The sequence below is a fragment of the Diceros bicornis genome, chromosome 23 (genome assembly GCF_020826845.1).
Source record: "Diceros bicornis minor isolate mBicDic1 chromosome 23, mDicBic1.mat.cur, whole genome shotgun sequence".
NCBI classification, from domain to species: Eukaryota; Metazoa; Chordata; class Mammalia; order Perissodactyla; family Rhinocerotidae; genus Diceros; species Diceros bicornis.
This window is the reverse complement of record NC_080762.1, coordinates 23,778,177-23,799,924: the sequence shown is the minus strand read 5'-3', so window position 1 is coordinate 23,799,924 and position 21,748 is coordinate 23,778,177. Positions and strand designations below refer to the sequence as shown.

At 47.6% G+C, this 21,748-nt stretch overlaps 1 protein-coding gene across 8 annotated transcripts in view; it reads right to left on the bottom strand.

Moving 5' to 3' along the window:
* The window catches only part of FYN (FYN proto-oncogene, Src family tyrosine kinase), a 212,093-nt gene that overhangs the window by 8,487 nt on the left and 181,858 nt on the right, over nt 1–21,748 (bottom strand). For all 8 annotated transcript variants that reach the window (XM_058566437.1, XM_058566438.1, XM_058566436.1 and 5 more), the window contains one exon: nt 5,000–5,131. In XM_058566437.1, the coding sequence (XP_058422420.1) occupies nt 5,000–5,131 (132 nt within the window). The remainder of the gene's footprint in view (nt 1–4,999; nt 5,132–21,748) is intronic.

The window sequence follows — 21,748 nt, the reverse complement described above, 5'->3', positions numbered from 1 at the left end:
TCCAATGGTGCTGGAACATGGAGTTGAACTGACTACAGGGTCAATTTCCCAGAACAACTCTGAGGACAGAAGCCATCTCGTGGCTGGGAAAATATATGCTATATTTATGTGTGGACATGATGGAATAGAGTTAAAAGGCCTTGCAGACTATGGGCCAAATTAAAATATCTCGTTTCCAAAACCTCATAGGCATAATCTTTTTTTTTTTTTCCCTGTCCTATCCATGCATCCGCTTACACTTATTCAGAGTCTCCAATGGGGGAACACTGTGCTGGGCATGGGGAATACATAAAAGGAGCTCCCTTCACCTCAAAGAGTTCAGAGCTACCGAGAAATAGAGACACATAGACAAGGGCTTCAACAGAGGTGTACCAGGTGTCATGGAGGCAAGCAGAAGAGGCAACCCATTTGGTTTGGACATGGAGAAGCCTACACAAAGGAGGTGATGTTTGGGTTGGGCTTTGAAGGATTCTGAGGCAGACAGTGGAGCTGAGAAGAGATCTGCATGTTTGAGAGAGATCTCGTAGTGGGAATGGTGGGGGAGTTGCAAGAGAGAAATCGTTAAGTCAGATCATGTCATCTGCTCAAAGCCCCTTGGGGACTTCCCATCTCACTAAGAGTAAAGGCAAAAGCTCTAACTTTGGAGGCCTTATCTGATCTGCCCTGGGGCCACTCGGACCCCCTGCTCCCTCTGCTCCAGCCACACTGGCTTCCTTGCAGTTCTTCAGGGCCTCTGTGCTCTGGTTCCCTCTGAAGGAAGGTTCCTCCCCGACATATCAACCTGGCTTAGCCCGGCTTCCTTCGGGTCTTACTCAGATGTCTCCTTCCCAATGAGGGCCTCCCTTGCCGCCCTCTCCTCACACCCTCTATCCCCTTTCCCGTTTTATTTTTCTCCCTACCCGTTACCACCAGCCAAGACTGAACATATTTTGCTTATTTATCTTTGTTTATCGCCTGTCTCTTCCAAGAAGTGTAGAAGCTTACAAGGGCAGGAGTTTCTGTCTGGTGGTTCACTGCTGTACTCCTGGTGCCCGCACAGTCCCTGGCATACATCAGGTGCTCAATATATATTTGTGGAATGACTGAAGGAAAGAATTATGAAGGACTGTGCAAAACTAAGGCTTCTGGAGTTTATCTGGAAGACAAGGGGAGGCCACAGACGTTTTTAACTCGGAGAGTAAGATAACCAGGTCTGCGTTTTCTAGGATAATAACTCTGGCGGTGACAATGATAGAATGGTGGTGGTGGTGGTGGGAACCGGAAGCAGGAAGTCCCATGAAGAGGTCACTGTACAAGTGGATGACAGTGCGATATGGGGCAGTGGCAGCGGACACAAAGGGGAAAAGAAGGATTTGAAGGTGCAATGATAGGTTAAAATGTATAGCTCCGGTTTTATGCATCGACCCCAGAAAACTGCTTTTAAGTGCTTTCATTTCTCATATACAACAAGCCATCAGTACAAAATCACTTCTAATCTTGGTGCAAAGAATGATTCTGACTCTTGGCTTACAGAACCTTGACTTACAGTGCTGAGAATGCATTCAGGTCAGGCTGCTACTAGGGAATTTGCGAAACGGAGCTGTTCTCTGGAAGTGTGTCCATCTCTGTTACCCATCCTAGAAGCAGCCTTCTTCATCTGGTCGGGTGATGTGACTCCTCTCCACGATCTCCCTGCTCATCTTAGCGTCACACTTCAGTACTTTTTCTTTGGCTTCAAGGCTCTCATTCAATTTGAGATTGTCCTTCTTCCTCACCTTTTACAAAACTTGCTAACTAACCAACCAATCCCATGTTTTTTCTCCTCATGCCCTTTGCCCTTCGTTTGGTCACCCCTCACATACTCCATTCTAAGTTCCTTCTCTGATGCTTACTTCTGGACCTCCTTTCATGCTGGGCAAACAGCCAGGAAAGCTTTCATAAAACCCATTTATAAGTCACCTTCCCCTCCCTCGACCTCCACCCTCACCTACCCATCAAAGTACCTTCCCTGTGTGTGAAGGCAACAGAAGGCCATTCTCAGGTATGAAAAAACTCGGGAAAATGTGCCATCGCCTACTGTTCTTGAAAAAAGAATTACTAGAAAATACACTCCAGCCAACGGAGAAGTTACTACATCCAGATGTCAGAATGGAAGTCCTGATGGACAGGGATGCGGAGGCTGTGCTGGCGCACCGCCAAGGCACAAGCACTCACTGCAGCAGAGACCTCCGCACATGCGGACTCACGTGGCCACACCAGCAGACAGCGAGGATGCAGAGAGGAAGGTCCTGCCTTTCACAGTGACATCTGAACGAAGCTTAATGAAACTGTCTGTTCCTTAGGAATTGTTATCCTTCATTAAGGTAATAAGGTAATTCCAATCCTATAATTGGAATCCCTCTGTAAAAGTTTCTCCCTCAAGAAGAATGTACTGTGAGATTCAGAAGTTCAATTAAATATGATTATAGCTATGTTTAAAAACAAAAACAAGAAGCACTCACAGCTCGGAACAGGCCTGGGAACAATTTTCTGTGGCTTTCTGTGAGTGAGATGCAGCTCATGTCACTCCCTCACGGACACAGCTCCCTGGCCACGGCTTCCACCAGCCAGGCCCCAGGGCCTCCCCACGGCAGCGCACAGGCCCCTCACCACAGGCTCTGGCCAGCCTTTCCAGCCGCACCTCCAGGTACTTCGCCTCACAGCCTTCTTTTCCTAGGACTCACTATCCTGCAGCTCTTTGAACCGGTGCTGTCCTCCTCGGCCTTGGTGCCTTCCCACTCTTCCTTCTTCCTCAACTTGAGGAGGAAACCCTAGTTGCCTTCTTTTCCATGAAGCTGCCAGATACAGTGCGCTCTCTCCATTACCTCACAGAATTACAGTGGTCATCAAAGCCCCCTGCATATCAGCAGTTGCTCGTAGTACATAACTAAGCATAATAAAGTGGACTGAGTTCTCATTTCAAACACCTTTGCCATCCTCACAGGATTCTGAGTGCAAGGTCCCTCTCAGCACCTGTTGTACATAGATACTTGAATGAGGTGTCCCTGATCTCATTGTCAGAATTAAGACTTGGGGCCCACAGTGGGTAAATTCAAGTATTCCATCCCTTGAGGATGATTTCCTACAATAGTAAATAAATAACAAAAAAGGCTGATTTCTTCCTGGGTTTGATGCATATTTTATGTACCTGACTGTAAGCTCCATGAGCGCGGGGACTAAATTTATTTATTTTCTCACTGTTCTATCCCCAGCACCTGAAACAGTGCCTACCTTGAAGAAGGTTCTAATCAATGTTTGCTGAGAGTATGAGTGTCTTATTTGAACTCACTTCTCAGGTAGAGCAAAAAGCCTGGCACAGTTCACACTTACCGATGCCATGCCGAATGAATGAATCCTAGTCTAAGTTGTAAAATGAGGCCATTTTCTTTATGCGAAAACCAAACTTGGTAAAGGGTTCTCCCTCAGAAACACACACCTGCCTTCCTTCTCTGAGGGCCCCCACCCCCACCCCTTTGTCTCGGCTTCTGTGTGCGACCCTGAGAAACAAAAAGCGGCTTTGTATTACTGGAAGGAAAAGCTTCACAGAAACCCAAAACAACATTAACCTTTTCTCTCCAATTGCATTTAACACACCGGGTGACTGTAAACCTGGGGGGCTCAGAAGAAATTAGTTCAAAATTCAGACAATAAAAAAAGAGAGGCCTTCACATCTTCAAAATCCCGAGACCTGCACATCTCCTCCCCCCCGAGAGGTAACTCAAAGAGGCCCATGCTGGGCTCCAGGCCCCTCCAGGGCAGCCCTTTCTTCCGGGCTGGCTGGCTATTCCCGGAGCGTCTGCCCACTTGTGCCTGCTGGGACCAGCGGCCGCCACAGCATCAATAAAGCTGACCTCCACCGCATCTCTAAATGCTCAGGGCCGGCACTGCAGAGACGGGGAATTTGTCAATTTGGCCTCTGTGCCAACCTGGCTCTCCTAGGAGTCTCGAGGCTACACCAATCCAGAAAGAGATCCTCTTTACTTCTCTGCATTCTCTGAAGATGACCAGAAACAATCATACAAAATGAACAAAGGGATTACAAATTAATCTGCCCTCGCTGGCTCCTCTGACTGCAAAGATAGGACTACAAACTCAGGATTTGCAAGAGACATCAATTCCTCATTAATCTCCACTATCGGTTCTATCACTGCATTTTTTTTTAAGCTCCTTTTTTAGGCAGGGAATGAGGGGGAGCGATGTTCTTTCTTTTCTCAGCAGTAAGTGAAAAATATGTCCTTAACATTTCAGAAAGCGGATTGTCCCTGCGCTATAACCACTAAAGCGTGGAGGTGAAATGGCATGAGTGTCCTTTACGTCACCATCTGTCTAAATGAATGACTTCAAGTGTGGAGAACCAAAACCCGTGGTTTTTTCAGAAAGCATGAATCTGATAATCCAGAAAAACTCCAGGGCCTAAGAATCTCCAATTTCTTTACATTATACTTGCTATTGTATAGCATATTTCAATTGTTCAGAAACGGGCAGTGAGTGGCCTCTGCACTGTGTTCCTCATGAGCCTCTACTCTCTGTGGCCATCTGGAGCTGGGGCCTGCAGCGAGAACAGGTCCTGCCATCTTTCTGCCAGGTCCACTCCATGGGTCAGTGCTACAGAGTAATCAAAAAGCACTGGGGGCTTTCCTCCTCTTTCTCAGAAGCATCTGCAAGCTCCATTTGGGTGGAGGTTCTGCCACAGACACACACTCTTACTGAGAGAGGAGAGACTCTATGAACTGGGGTGGACTGAAGTATCCATACCAGCTGCTAATTACATTAATCCTGGCACACGATTCATGGTGGCTGTTGGTCTACATTCCACGGTGGCTTTTCTCTGGTTCTGCTAAATACCTGTCCACGTTCTTCAAACTCATGCTCGGCAGAAAGCTGAAGATGGGGCTTAGGAGGCAAATGGGGTGAGGTTTCCCCAGGTGGTGCACAAAGAGCATCTGATCAGAGGCCCATTCCTGCTGGGTCCTGCTCTTACCTGGGTACGGCACTCTTCCTTTGGTGACCAGCTCTGTGAGTAAGATTCCAAAAGACCACACGTCAGACTTGATTGTGAACCTCCCGTACAGGGCTGCTTCGGGGGCCGTCCACTTGATGGGGAACTTTGCACCTGTGGGAAGAACACCTGGTTACTCGTCAGGCAGACAGCATCGCATTAGTATGGGCTGGGGAAGAAAAAGCGCTCCGAAGGCGCTTTCAGGGAGCAGGTTCAGAAAGGATGGGAAGGAGGTGAAACAAGGAACAGACTAGGGCTGAGAAGCTGTGGGTCTAGTCCTGGCTCTGTGACCTTAAAGCCAGTTTAATTTTAATTGTCAGATCAAAGGGTTGGACTTCAAAGCCCGTTAAAGCTCTGGCTTCTAGAACTTGAATCTTCGACCATATTGATGTCATAGGTGTGGTCTGGAAGTGGGGCTGACTTGTGATTTAGGAAACTAATTTATATATTTTTTGTTTTGCTTTGAAATAATATTATATTTTAATAAATACACATAGTATTAAATCATAATGTTACTCCCATGGATCCTTTAGTATATAAGATTGTATTTGCTCTTACCGAGGTGCATGAAAACCAGATCAAACCACCACGCTTCTCCCAGGGTGGAGACAATTTGCTGCAGCCCATGTGTTATGTTGAAATGGGCTATATTTCCCCAAAGCCTCACACACCCACAGCAGAGAAATGATTTTGCCTCTGGCTCCTTCCCTCCCTACACTCTTTCTTCCCTCCACCCTTCCCCCAGATAGTGCCCATTTTTAATTCTGGGATAGTTTCTTCTGCACTGTGTGAGCCGTAGCTTATCTCCCTACCTTTCCCTACCAGCCAGAGAGAGTACTATTGAATGCTTGTTTTTGAAGAGTAGTCTTGCTTCAATGACTGTCTTATGAGTCTCTGATTTCTCAAGACCAAGGAGCATATTCATGCCCAAGTCAGTAGAATCTTTTCTTTCAAATTGCTCCCATCATTAAAAGAATCCTCTCTCCAATCCAAAAGGAAGGGTGGGGTCTACCCTGCCCTTTACAAGGCTAGATGTGTGTACAGGGAATTAACATTGATTCAGCAGTCTCTGCTCTCACACATCAGGCTCAGCAATTATAAAGCAGTTCCAGATATTTCATTGAACAAACTAAAAGGAAAACAAGGAATTTTTATTATGGATATAAATACAATTATATGTTTAAAGCATGTTAATTTTACTTAGGAGCTCCTAAAAAAATCATACAAAGGCTGACAAAATCAGAAACTTTCATAGTATCGTCTATGAAATGTGCAAAAGTGGCAAATGATTAAAATCTTTAAATTAGCACGGTTTTAATAACCAGAGGCATGATAAATGACAGCAATTAGATTTTTGTTTTAAATACAGTATATGATAACATCTTTAGCAAATCTACCCTGGCATTTTCTGGCAATATAATTTTCCTCTCCATCTCTTCTATGCCGGTGTGAAATGAAATAATAAAAAAAATCCTGCTATTTCATTATATGGCATCTCCCATTAACACTGGAGCAGAAAAGTTATTCTATAGTTTTCTTTTCCTCTTATGCATTGAGTTATTTTTAATTAGCTATGTTCTCAAGCATAATTATTTATATCTTTGCTTAAGTGTTACATGATTCCACACAAGGCCTGGTATTCTCTGAAGAGTCATTTTGTTTTTAAAGTTTCTTTCAAAGCATTCTTCTCACACTTCCTATCCTCCAGCATTCTGTTCACGCAGCTTCGGACTCTAAGCCGCTGGGATTAATGTGATAGATTTTCTTCAGTGTCGAGAACAGACTTTGCCCTGGACCAAACCTCAGCTGGAGTTCTCTTATTTCAGAGATTTAAAGGTATATTAAATTCATTCCTATTTACACCATCTCTGGAGCCAAATGGCTTGGAAATCTATGTCCATCTTCGAAGCAGACAGAACATTTTTCTCCACTGTGCAGACACAAATCCTGTAAATAAAATGACAAGCAAATGGAGCCTTTCTCCCCTTCTCGGAATCATTCGACATCGGTGACCGTGTGCGTGTTGCCGAAAGTAAACTATTGAAAATTTGGATAAAGTCATTTTGGATTTTTCCAGAGAAGATTTCATAATTGCAGATTAAAAAAAAAAAAAAACAACTGTTAATATATCAGCCAATTGTACTAATCTGCTTTATCATTTTCTCATTATATCATCTACAACAAGAATTACATAAACTTTCAAAAAATAAGTTAAAACAAAGGCTATAAAAGATCTCTGATAGGAAATCATTTATAGATATGTTCTTTGACTTATTAGCAGGAGCTTACTTAAATACACTTATTTTATATTAGTTTTCTTTCTAAGATAAGCAATGTATTTACACCTAACACAGTTTGGAGGGAAAAAAAATGAATGTCTTTGTCCAATTTCTTCTACTTTTTGTCTTAAAATGGCAGCCACTGTTGACAAAAGAAGCTTCTTTAAAGACAATTCATATTTTCCTTTTCAAGGAAGACAAAAGGTTAATAAATTAAAGCACTGATAAGCTAGCTATTAATCATTAACTTGGGTTTCAACACAAGAACTAATCGATGCTCACTCTTCTACTCATCTCATTACCTCTATTTCCTCTCATCTTGGTTTCCCACTTCCTGAGGGTACAGATGCTGCTCCAAATGGGGGAGAGTTCACCAGGGGTTTTTGAAAGGGATCTTTGCAAATGGATATGCAGGTTGCACACTGCAAACCCTAGTCCATGAACAGTGTCCTAAAGGTCATCCAGTATATGACCTATACAATCCCACAGGTGGCCCTGCTGGGGGCTGCGATGGCCTCTATCTTTGGGTGAAGTCAGGAAAGCTCAGAAACCTGGAAGAAAGGATCTCCTGGGTGTAAACATTGCCTTTCCCTTGAAAATAAAGTTCTGTCCTCTCAGATTTTTTCGCAGATATCGCAGCAGGCATAAAGTTAGGATCTAAGTTATCTTCTAAGCAGCACGGATTTGTAGGAAAAAAGGAGCCAATGTCAAGAGACCCACCCTACAATGAACTTGGTATTGTTACGTGACTAGCTGATTCACTGCTCTTGAAATTCTCCTGTTTGGGAGCAGGATTCAGATGCCAATACAATTTCCTCTCCTCTGCACTTTATTGGAGGAAATGTGGCAAACTATGCAGACATGATGGATGATCTGTGCCACTAATATCACGGCCTTTGGAAGACACAGTAACACTCAGTGTACTGTTCAACGTTTAGATGAACTAAAAAAATAAAGGAATTATCATCACTCTAGTTTTTCTTTCTTACTGAATTACTTTAACAGTTAGGATTCTTTAAAGCCCATAGACAAAGGCCATACATAACATACATATACTTATGATGGACTGGAAAGCATCTTTTCCAGTGAATGTTCTCCAGACAGTGTTTGCAGATTTTACCAACCTCCCAAGGTAAACTCATTGCTGAAAGCTTGACCTGCTGCTGTCACTGGGGCCCATGTCCTGGAACCACCAGACAGGTAGAGTATCTTTGTACTCTAAGCATTTACCCCCCTGGAATAGCATAGAGGACCAGTTAGCCTTAGGCTGAATCATTTTCTGTGGTGAGTAAATACACTAGTGTGTTAAATAATAATTTCTTATAAACGTCTCAATCCTGTTCTCTAAAGTCTGTTGAGATGTGAAACAAGCCAGTGGTCATAAGCTTTATGTAACAACAGGGGTCTTACTCGCTCCTCTGGCTTCAAGGACCGTCCTGACTCCCATGATGCCTGCATTTGTATCACCACATGGACCTCCCTCCCTCCCCCCCGAGTTCCTGACCTGTTTAACCAACTCCCTTCTCAATGTCTCCATTGGGAGGTCTCAAACGGCCTCTCAAATACAACATCCCAAATTTCTCTTCCCCACAATTCTGCTTCGTTTTCAGGGTTTGCTGTCTTGTAAACTGCCTAGTGGATGATATCAGGCTGCTGAGACTCTTCCTCATCCGGATGCTGTGTCTATCTGTGCACCACTGTGCACTCAGATAGCAGCACAGGGGCCGGCCCCGTGGCTTAGCGGTTAAGTGCGCGCGCTTAGCTGCTGGCCGCCCGGGTTCGGATCCCAGGCGCGCACCGACGCACCGCTTCTCTGGCCATGCTGAGGCCGCGTCCCACATACAGCAACTAGAAGGATGTGCAGCTATGACATACAACTATCTACTGGGGCTTTGGGGGAAAAAAAAAATAAATAAAATTTAAAAGATAGCAGCACAGGCCTGCCTAGAGAGGGAGCTCAAGAAATCTTTACTGAGTCATCTTTCGCCCTTGCTGCTTTATCATCCTCCATACTGAGTCCATGTCATACCCCTGAACATGTCCATTCCTCTTCCTCTTCACTACTCTCACTCTAGTCCCCACTCGCTCACTGTCACCTGCCTGGACTCCCTGCAATGGGCCCACACGCACAATCTGGTCCCTCCTCCCCACTTCTCCAGCCTCTTCTTGTTATCCTGGGCTTCTCCTCCTCTGCTCCCCTCCCTACCTCAACCTCTCCACCGACCTTCTCTGACCTCTCCCACCTGCTGCAGGGCCACGAGACAGGCTGTTCCCTTTGCCGAAATTCCCCACCCCACTCCCACCCCATGGGTAACTCCTGCTCCTCTGTTCTTGTCCTTGCATAGGGAACCTTTGCCTGAGTATTAAGACTGGGGTAGGTTCCCCAGCTCTGTGCTGCCAGAGCAGCTTGTTCTTTTGAAGGATGTAAATTATGTTAAAAATTTAATATGTTAACACCTTAAGGGGCAGTTGGGGCGAGTCTTCTATGAATAGAGTCTATCGATCCTAACTGACTCTGTTCGCGGAAGACTCACCCTAAACTGTTCAGAGAAAATTGAGAACAAGGGAGTGCTACAGAGGGATAAGTTTGGGAGGGTCGGGGTGGAGGGGGGCCAGGTGGGGACATGTGTGTGCACCTTGATAGCTGTTTCGCGCCGTAGCAATTCGCGCCATAAAATGTAACTGTCTGAATGTTTTGAATTAACCAATCATGTAAAACCGCGCCAACCTTTTCCCGCTTTATGCTCCCAAATCCTATAAAAGAACTTGCCCCCTAAGGCTCGGGGTCGACCCCTCTGTCTCCTGCGAGGGACACGAGTCGACCCGGAGCTCCGCTCAATAAACCTCTTGCGTTTGCATCAAGTTCGGTCTTCTGTGTCTGTGGGCCCGCGTCATCCCGAGACCTGGTGAGTTGGGATTTCCCTCCCCTTCCCCTTGGGAATCCAACATTTGGGGGCTCGTCCGGGATCCACGCGGTAACCCCAGACTCCGAAGACCCCTTGGAGGTAGGCCTGAGTGACTGAGTGTGTGAGTGTGTGCGGCGCCGCAAAGTATTGTTTTATTGTTTTGGTTTCAGTATCGGGCAGCCGCCGCTTCGGCCCGTGAGGACCGAGCGGCTGCAGTGGCAGACGTGCTGGGAACTGCAGGCTGCAACCCTGGGGGACGCCCCAAGGGACAAGGGGAGTCAGGAAAGCCTGACTACCCCCTTTCAGGTAGAAAAAGAAACGGCACTCTTTTTCCCAGGGAGGACACGAAAACCCCTCCCGTCTGAAACCGCCTTCGGTTGGCTTGTACAGACACCAACCGGGCAAAGTTGTTTTTGTCTTGCTGTGTTTTTGATGTTCATTGTTCTGTTTTTGTTCGTTACGTGGACCTCATTTGACGGGATGGGACAGACTATGACGACCCCCCTCTCTTTGACCTTAGACCACTGGACTGAAGTGAGAGCGAGAGCGCACGAATTGGCGGTAGAAATAAAAAAAGGGCGTTGGCAGACTTTTTGCACCTCTGAGTGGCCCTCCCTCAATGTGGGTTGGCCCCCTGAGGGGACGTTTAATCTAACTGTTATCCTCGCGGTGAGGGCTATTGTTTTCCAGGAGAGACCGGGGTCCCATCCTGACCAACGACCATATATTACAGTGTGGCAGGATCTGGTGCAGAACCCACTCCCGTGGGTTAAGCCATGGGTAAAAGCAGAAAAACTAAGCCCCCGAGTCCTGGCGCTGCAGGATGCGGAGACACGGCAAAAATCGAAATCAACTCGAACAGCGGAGTCGGAGACCCCTTCGCCCCCCCCCCCCCCACCCCGGGGTCTACCCTGAGATTGAGCCTCCTCCCGAATGGCCCCCTTTCTCGCCTCCTCCTTACCCCTCCCCCGCTCCAGGATCGCAATCAGGACGGAGGGCGACTGGCTCGGGTCCCTCCGCTGGAACCCGAAGCCGCCGCGGAGCCACTCCGGACGGGCCTGATACCACGGTGGCGCTCCCGCTAAGAGAGTATGGAGCTCCTGCGGGGCCCAACCAGCTGTCACCCCTCCAGTACTGGCCTTTCTCTTCCTCAGACCTGTATAACTGGAAAAATAACCATCCCCCCTTTTCAGAAAACCCCGCCGGATTAACTGCCCTGATAGAGTCCCTAATGTTTTCCCATCAGCCCACTTGGGATGATTGTCAACAGCTCTTACAGGCACTCTTTACCACGGAGGAGAGAGAAAGAATCACACAGGAAGCAAGAAAGAATATCCGAGGCACCAACGGGCAGCCGGCAACGATAGCGGAAGCGGAAGAAGGGTTTCCGCACAACCGGCCCAATTGGGACTATAACACGGCTGAAGGTAGGGAGGCGCTGTCCGTTTATCGCCGGGCTCTAGTGGCGGGTCTCCGAGGGGCCGCAAGGCGGCCCACCAATTTGGCTAAGGTAAGAGAGATCCAGCAGGGGCCCACTGAACCTCCCTCCGTTTTCCTAGAACGATTGATGGAGGCTTACCGCAGGTATACGCCCTTCGACCCATCCTCGGAAGGGCAAAAGGCCTCTGTCATTATGGCCTTTATTGGACAGTCTGCCCCAGATATAAAAAGGAGATTACAAAGGCTAGAGGGGCTGCAGGACTACGACTTGCGGGACGTGGTAAAGGAGGCTGAAAAGGTGTATCATAAAAGAGAGAGTGAGGAGGAAAAGCGAGAGAGAGAGAGAAGGGAGGCTGAAGAGAGGGAAGATAAGAGAGATAGGAGACAAGAGAAGAAACTGACCAAAATACTGGCCGCAGTGATAAAGGCGACAGGGCCAGATCATAGGCAGTCAGGGAACCTGGGCAACGCCCCACGACCAGGCTCGCGCAGACGACAGCCCTAAGACAAGGACCAATGTGCCTATTGTAAGGAGAGAGGACACTGGGCAAGGGAATGCCTGGTTCCTTGCCGGTCTCCTTGGAACACCCCTCTCCTGCCTGTAAAAAAAGCCTGGAACTGCTGATTATAGGCCGGTCCAGGATTTGAGGGAAGTGAACAAGAGAGTGCAGGACTTACACCCTACTGTGCCAAACCCATATAACCTACTCAGCTCCCTCCCCCCATCACGGAAATGGTATACTGTCCTGGACCTGAAAGATGCATTCTTCTGTCTGCGGCTGCACCCAAAGAGCCAATTACTTTTTGCTTTCGAGTGGCGCGACCCTGACATGGGGGTCGCTGGACAACTGACTTGGACAAGACTGCCTCAAGGGTTTAAAAACTCCCCCACCCTGTTCGATGAGGCCCTCCACAGGGATTTGACTGACTATAGGGTTAAAAACCCTCAAGTGACTCTTTTACAGTATGTAGATGATCTACTGTTGGCGGCGGAGACCCCGGAAGACTGTGAAGAAGGGACCAAGCGCCTCCTGGCCGAGTTGGGTGAGTTGGGGTACCGGGCGTCGAGGAAGAAGGCACAGCTGTGCCAGGAAAAAGTAGTCTATTTAGGCTACACACTAAAGGACGGCCACAGGTGGCTGACCGACGCACGGAAAAAGACTGTGATCCAGATCCCGGCCCCAACCTCCGCTCGCCAGGTAAGAGAGTTCTTGGGGACAGCCGGCTTCTGCCGATTATGGATCCCTGGGTTCGCCACTCTGGCTGCTCCACTGTACCCATTGACTAAGGAGAGCGGGGACTTTGTCTGGACTCCAGGGCACCAAAAGGCTTTTGAGACTCTAAAACGGGCATTATTAGAGGCGCCCGCGTTGGCCCTACCAGATTTGACTAAGCCCTTCACCTTGTATGTAGATGAAAGAAAGGGAATCGCCCGGGGAGTCCTAACTCAAGCCCTTGGGCCCTGGAAGCGCCCAGTCGCATATCTATCAAAAAAACTGGACCCGGTAGCCAGTGGATGGCCCTCCTGCTTAAGGGCGATCGCGGCCACCGCCCAGCTGGTAAAAGATGCAAATAAGTTAACTCTGGGCCAACAGATAACCGTAGTAGCCCCCCATGCCTTAGAAAGCATTATCAGACAGCCTCCAGATCGATGGATGACTAACGCACGGATGACTCACTACCAAAGTCTGCTCCTAACTGAGAGAATTACCTTCGCCCCACCGGCCATCTTAAACCCGGCCACACTACTGCCCGAAGCAGATGATGAAATACCTGTTCACCAATGCGGCGACATCTTGGCATCAGAAACGGGGACCCGACCCGATCTGCCGGATGAGCCATGGGCTGGGGCCCCTAATTGGTACACCGACGGCAGCAGCTTTATGGCAGAAGGTAAGAGGATGGCTGGGGCTGCTGTGGTAGACGGGAAAAAGACTCTGTGGGCAAGCAGCTTGCCGGAAGGGACTTCTGCACAAAAGGCTGAGCTTATCGCCCTGACACAGGCATTAAGGTTAGCTGAAAATAAGACTGTGAATATATACACGGACAGCAGGTATGCCTTTGCTACTGCCCATGTTCATGGGGCTATTTATAAACAAAGAGGGCTGCTTACCTCGGCCGGAAAAGATATCAAAAATAAAAAAGAGATTCTAGGCCTCCTAGAGGCTATACATTTGCCTAAAAAGGTGGCAATCATCCATTGCCCAGGTCATCAGAAAGGCACCGACCCCATAGCTCAAGGGAACCGCTTAGCAGATTTGGAAGCCAAGCGGGTGGCACTAGGACCTATGGTCCTGACTCTCCAGGGAGCTAAGGTCAACAAAACTGTCTCCGGTGGGGAACTAACTAAAGAAGAGAAAGTCCTTTCCGTTGCAGAAGGGCGAGAATATCTATCACATCTACACCGGCTAACCCACTTGAGCCCTCAGAAACTAATTAAAATTATTGAGGCCTCCCCGTACCAGGAGCCAGACTTGAGAAAGGCGGCTGAGGAAATTTATAAGGATTGTAGAGCTTGCGCTCTCACAAATGCTGCAGTTACCAAATACCGCACTGGACATAGACTCCGGGGAGATAGGCCTGAAACCTTTTGGGAGATAGACTTTACTGAAATCAAACCGGCCCGGTATGGAAATAAATATCTTCTAGTATTTGTAGATACCTTCTCGGGATGGGTAGAGGCTTTCCCCACCCGAAAAGAGACTGCCTCTGTAGTAGCCAAGAAGATATTGGAAGAAATCCTCCCGAGATTCGGGATCCCAGTAATTGGATCTGACAACGGTCCTGCATTCGTTGCCCAGGTAAGTTAGGGACTGGCCAGTCAACTGGGGGTCAATTGGAAATTACATTGTGCTTATAGACCCCAGAGTTCAGGCCAGGTAGAGAGGATGAATAGAACAATTAAAGAGACCCTAACTAAATTGTCTATGGAGACCGGCGGTAGTGACTGGACAGCCCTCCTGCCCTTCGCCCTGTTCCGCGTCCGGAACACCCCACAGGGACCCTTAAAACTTACACCCTTTGAAATCCTCTATGGGACCCCTCCCCCTTTGGCACAAATAGGGATACATGACCCTGACATTATACCCTCTATACCCTTGTTAGCCCGCTTGAAAGCACTCGAAGCTGTCAGGCGCGACATCTGGAGCCAACTAAAGGAAGCCTACCAGCCGGGTGACCTGCTCATACCGCACCAGTTCCAGGTTGGGGACTCTGTCCTTGTGAGACGACATCGGACGGGGTCGCTAGAACCACGCTGGAAAGGGCCCTACGTGGTGCTCCTCACTACGCCTACAACAGTTAAAGTGGACGGTATAACTTCTTGGGTTCACGCCACACACGTGAAGAAGGCACCCCAGAATGCAGCAGATCTTTGGAAGGTGGAAAAGACTGATAACCCTCTTAAGCTGCGTTTGCGTCGTGGGGACGGCAGACAGACCGTCCAATCCTAACCCCCACGCTCCTCAACTGCTCACGTGGCAAGTCGTCTCCCAGGTAGGAGATATAACCTGGTCAATCCAAAAAACTGTTTCCCCTTGGACATGGTGGCCAGACTTACACCCTGACCTTTGTAAACTGGCTATAGGAACCCCCGACTGGGATTTCATGGGTCGACGAGGGGGGGCAAAACAAGCCGGAGGATGCCACTCCCCCCTTCGCAAGGGTAAACTAAAGGCATACCCCTTTTTACGTGTGCCCCGGTCACCACAGACCTCGTTCAATTGACTCCTGGTGCGGGGGCAAAGAAGACTTCTACTGTAAAAACTGGGGATGTGAAACCAGTGGGACTACTTATTGGGAACCCTCCTCTTCTTGGGATTTAATCAGGGTTAGAGCAAATTATAGCCACCAGATGAGTCGGGGCTCAGAATGCAATACCTGGTGCCACCCCTTAACCATTCAGTTCACAGGGAAGGGAAAAACAATTAAAACCTGGATCGGGAATGGTCATTCATGGGGAATAAGATTGTACAAAGAACGGTACGATGATGGCCTGACCTTCTCTATTAGATTAAAAATAGAACCCCCCGCCAGCAGACCAATAGGGCCAAACGGGATCCTAGCCGATCAGAGGTCCCCTCTGCCCCAAAAATCCCCCGCCAGCAGACCGATAGGGTTAAATAGCCCCAAACCCCCCCAGGTAAAATCCATAACCCTAAATGGGGCCGTAGATATGGTCACCAGATCTGCTCTGCGACCACCATCTACGCCACCTCCCGCAGTACCTACTGAGCAAAGATGGCACAGACTGTTTAACTTAGTATGGGGAGCTTACTACGCCTTGAATGATTCCAACCCTGAAATGACTGAATCATGCTGGCTATGCCTAGCGGTCAGCCCCCCTTATTATGAAGGAATTGCCACCATGGGGGTCTATAATAACACCCCAGACCACACGACTTGTCTTTGGGGCAAAGAAGGGCGGCTAACCCTAACGGATGTGTCGGGAACCGGTTCAGGACTATGCTTAGGAAAAATTCCCCCAGGCTACCAGGCTCTATGTAATAAGATTGAAGTCAGCCTTCCGACTACTCCTGGTCATTTTTTGGTACCAGGACCCAATAGGTGGTGGGCCTGCACCACGGGCCTAACCCCCTGCATCTCAACTAGCGTATTCAATTCGTCACAAGATTTTTGCGTGCTTGTGCAGTTGGTGCCTAGAATTTATTATCATACTGCCAATAGTTTCGAGGATGAATTTGACCAGAGATCCAGATTATGGAAAAGAGAACCAGTATCCCTCACCCTGGCTGTACTCCTGGGACTGGGAGTTGCCGCGGGCGTAGGGACTGGCACTACGGCCTTAGTCACAGGAGAAAGGGGATTAACTGCCTTGAGCAATGCTATAGATGAAGACCTCAGGACTTTAGAACAGTCCATCTCTAAATTAGAAGAGTCCCTCACCTCCCTGTCTGAAGTAGTGCTCCAGAATAGAAGAGGATTAGATCTGCTGTTTTTAAGAGAGGGAGGACTCTGTGCAGCTCTTAGAGAAGACTGTTGTTTCTATGCAGACCACACAGGGGTGGTCCGAGATTCAATGCAAAAATTAAAGAAGAGATTGGACATGAGGCAGCGAAGCAGGGAGGCCCAACAAAGCTGGTTTGAATCCTGGTTCGCTAAGTCCCCCTGGGTGACATCCTTACTATCCTCCCTAGCAGGGCCTTTGTTAATTCTTTTTCTACTTTTGGTTTTTGGACCGTGTGTTTTCAATAGAATCACTACTTTCATAAGAAAAAGAGTCAATGCAGTGCATGCTATGATGCTCCAACGCCATTACCAAGCTCTCCCACGCAATGAGCCACTAATAGCAGACACCGAAAACTAAGTTCTAAGATTAGAACTAGGGACAAAAGAAGAAGTGGGGAATGAAGGATGTAAATTATGTTAAAAATTTAATATGTTAACACCTTAAGGGGCAGTTGGGGCGAGTCTTCTATGAATAGAGTCTATCGATCCTAACTGACTCTGTTCGCGGAAGACTCACCCTAAACTGTTCAGAGAAAATTGAGAACAAGGGAGTGCTACAGAGGGATAAGTTTGGGAGGGTCAGGGTGGAGGGGGGCCAGGTGGGGACATGTGTGTGCACCTTGATAGCTGTTTCGCGCCGTAGCAATTCGCGCCATAAAATGTAACTGTCTGAATGTTTTGAATTAACCAATCATGTAAAACCGCGCCAACCTTTTCCCGCTTTATGCTCCCAAATCCTATAAAAGAACTTGCCCCCTAAGGCTCGGGGTCGACCCCTCTGTCTCCTGCGAGGGACACGAGTCGACCCGGAGCTCCGCTCAATAAACCTCTTGCGTTTGCATCAAGTTCGGTCTTCTGTGTCTGTGGGCCCGCGTCATCCCGAGACCTGGTGAGTTGGGATTTCCCTCCCCTTCCCCTTGGGAATCCAACACTTTGTAGCTGTTACTCTTCAAGTACAATGAATACATTGTTGTCTGAAATGCATCTCTCTCCATAGATAGGCACTGGCCCTGAGGGGAGGAGCATGGCTTTCTGGACGGCCACCATATCTCCAGTACTGAGCCCAGTCCCTGGTGCACAGAAGAAACTAGATAAAGAGGTGGTGAATGAATGACTGAGTAACCGGACAGCTGATCAGCCCTTCCTGCCTCCCCTTCCAGGCTGAACAACCACAGTTCCGGATGGGGCTTATTCTCAGTTCCCTGCTCCTTGTCCTCAGTGACCAGGGTCACTGTCCATCACCATCTGGTAAGGGTTCTAACAAATGCCAATGAGCATAAAAGCATCTGCCACACACTAATAAAACTTGAAAACACCTGGAAAACTCTGCGTTTTTAGTGCCAAATGAAGTGTGTTCGGATCCCCTTTGGGTCTGAGTGAATCTGTCTGAGGTGGAAGGAACCCCAGACTTTGCTCTGTGAGGATCCTGGGGCCCAGTTCACTGGGTTGCAGCTGGGGGGCTGTATCAGCAGAAAGACAAGGGGGCCAGAGGCCTTGGGAGTGTTCACAGCCAAAGAAAGCAGAGAATCCTTTTCTAAACAGACTGGGAAGAAAGCAGGTGACCGGATGCCGATCATTCACCCTCACGGGGCCCTGGTCTTTCTCATTTAAAACAAGGTTGATAATCACCCACGCTTTAAGTAAGAGAAAGGAGGGGGGTTGTGGATTTATTCAGCTACCAAAGTTTGTCCACAAAACAACAACAAAAAACCCAATTTCTGCTGGGCTGGTTTTGTTCTCTCTTTTCCTACCATAAATATTTCTGGAGTTTCCCCCTTGTGCCTGGCACTGTACTTAGTACTGGGGATACAACAGTGACCTCAACTCCTGGCTCTCATGGAGTTTGTGGCTTAGTTGGGGAAGGAGAGAAAACAAATGAGTGGCCATTATGTACGTCAGACAGTGACAAGTGCTATAAAGAATAATAAAATGTGCTACAAGGACAGATCTTGTGGGGCTTGGCAAGCCACACTAAGGACTTGGGACCCCATCCTAAGTGTGGTGGGAAGCCACTGGAGCTTGTGAGCAGCAGTGTGATGACACCCCCCTCACTTTCTCTCCTTGTCTTTAAAACACGGAAGGCAACATATCATTACCTTGACAACGATTTGTGATGAGACAGAATGTGAAAAGCATTTTGACTTTTCAAAACTCTTGAAAAGCATCATGACATGTCAAGGCCCATGGGTGTCTATTCGCAATTAGCAATTGGGTAGATTATGCTTCTATTGTCACTTCTGTCATCATGTTTATTTAACTAGCGGCTCCGGTCACATTTGTGCTATTTTAGCGCACCTTTCACATTTGAATAATACCAATAATCTCAGGAACAAAGGAGTAAAACAACATACTCTAACACTTTGCAAAGCTCAAACTTTTCTATGAGAAATGAATTGTTTTTTCTGAGTTTTTTCTTCCCTGATGCTCTTCCTTTCTTTCCAAGCGTTTGTTTTGTCTCTGCTGCAGGCTCTTCTTCCTTCTCCCACTCTCTAATTACAGGTGTCTGCCAGGCCACAGTGCTGCAGGCTCTTCTCTCTCTGCTGATTCCCACACCCTCCCTCATGACTGACCCTGCCCACCATCTCTATGTGAACTGGGCTGGACACACCAGACACACTTTGTCTCTCATCTGAAGTCTTGGCTCTTGATCAGCAAATGTTAAAGGAAAAGGCCTGTAGGGTGTCTCCCACTTTTATGTCAAATGTGGCAACTATTAATCTAAATTTATTTTTTCACCAAATCATCTTACTATGAATAAGATATTTTATTATAAAGGAGATTCTTGTACTAGGTGGAAAATTTTACTAAATGACTGACTTACAAAGTTTATTCTCACTTTAATATTTTAAGATGTAAACAGAGTCCCTTTTCTTACTATCCCTCTTCTGGGAGTCAGATCACCATTCTGCCAGGCTTTAAGGTGGAAAACCTGAAAGCCAGCTGGGGCTTTGCCTTTTCCTTAAACCTTGGATCTAATCCATCACCAAGGCCTCTTGTTCTCCTCTTTGACATGTCTCTCAGATTGCCCTTTCTTGTTTAAGCTCTCTGCCAAAACTTGGTTTGGGTCCTCATCCCTCTGTTCAGTCTTCCTGCCCTGGTGCCCTGCCTTCAGCTCACTGTCCTTCCAACTAATTACTTTAAACTTCAGCTTCATAATGTGTTCCCCTCACCAACCACAGAGGGGGCTCCTTGCTGCATTCAGTCAAAATCCCCGACCTGGTTTTCATGGACCTCATCTTCACATATCTATTCCGCTTTGGTTCTTGTTGCCCCACACTCATAGTTAATCTAGTCTAGTTTGCTTTCCCATAACCTGGACCCTGCACTTGGCATAATCATACTTGCTTCTTTTATGTTAGCTTGTTCTAAATGCCTTTTCTCCTTCCCCTTGCTTAGCTAAAGCCTGCTCAGCTCATGTCCCACTTCCCTCCTGACGTCATCTGTGATTACTCCAGCCTGTGCACTTGGTGATCTGGCCAGGGCACTTGGAGCCAATGCTCTAAACAACATTTGAAGGCTTGACAACAGGAGCTACCACAATAGCTAAACATATATTGAGCGTTTGCAAAGTGCCAGGCTCGTGCTAAGAGCTTTCCACATAGGAGGTAGATACCAATAATAGTGCCGTTCTACAGATGAGAAAACAACACAGAGAGAGAGGTAAGGTGATCTGCTGAAGACACGTGTCAATGGTGGAACTGGGATTTGAACCAATGGAGTCTGGCTCCACAGCTCAAGTGCTTAAACACTAAACATCATGCCGCCACGCCCACATCTCCAACATATCTTTCTAACTAGTTCTACATGTGCTATTTTTTATCTCCTTAAATAGAAAGTGAATCCTTTGAGGCTGGAGACCATGTTTTATACTTATATTCCTCCATAGTACCTTGCCTAAGGCTAGTTAATAAATGCTTTAACTGGCTAAAGGGTCAACCCAGCAATTTATCTAACACTCTGATGGCCAAAGAAAGTCTCTTCCTTTACACAGATTGGATCAACCAAAGAAAGAAAAGAGTGACAGTACCGCAGTTTAACAAATTAATAATTATTTTCACCCTTTGAGTTATAGGAATAAAATCATCTTTACCGTACTCCAGACAGTCTGACTGAATGCTGCTCTTGGTTTTTAAGTGAAAACAGGATGACCAGCTAAATTCATTAAGTCGGGATGGCTCATCCCACCCGCAGGCGCCATTCTAGTTAATGAAGGTCCTGTACCCCTAGAGGCCAGGCAATCTGTTCTCTTCCGCCTCAAACAGAAACGGTTCTTACTTGATTCAGTTACTTACTGTATGTTATGCACCTTCACGCATTAAGATGATGGCAGTGGCATTTCAGATGCTCGCATCTGAAGACAGCAGAGACTCGCGCTCCCAAGTCTACCTCCTGCACTATGTAAGTTGGCCAGAAAGCAGGGAGCGAATGCTCTGCAGTGACGCAGAGGCCCAGCTGTGGGCTGAGCTGGGCTCCAGGGGTCATTTGTGGAAGGCCGAGGATGGTCATTTAGGAAAGGAGCTTTGGAGTTGGGCTGATCTGACTTGGGCTTGCACACTGGATTGCTGGGTGACCATTTAAAACCTCCCTCAGTCTCAGTGTCCTTGTCCGTAAATTGGGGGTGATGAAAATCTCATAGGATTGTGGTGAGAATTATAAATAATGTAAGGGGCTTAGCACAGCATTTGGCACTTCGTAATAGCTAGCTAAATGCCAGCTACTATTTTATTTGGATAGTAATGCAAAGGCGCTGGCTTGCACCAGGTTAGCCAAAGCTCTCCAGACTTTAAGAAGGGAAGGAAGATGAAGAAAACTCAATACGATCATCACTCAATCACTGAGAACTTACTGACCATCCAGTTAGTCCCCAGCACAGTGGGAGGGACTCTTGCGAAAACCAAGCACGGGTCACCTCCTGCCCTAGAACTTTCCAGGCAGCTGAGGAGACAGAGCTCACAGGCAAACCCAACAGAGAGCTAAATTGTGGCGCTGGCTTTAGGAAGAAGAGGGCTCAGGAGAGAGGGGAAAGAGGAAGTGCACAGGGAATGGAGGCTCCGGGTAGATGTGGCCACACTGAAATGCTGCAGTGCGACCCACCATTCTCCCTGGGTAAGGCCCAAGGCAGGGGCCAGGACAGGCCT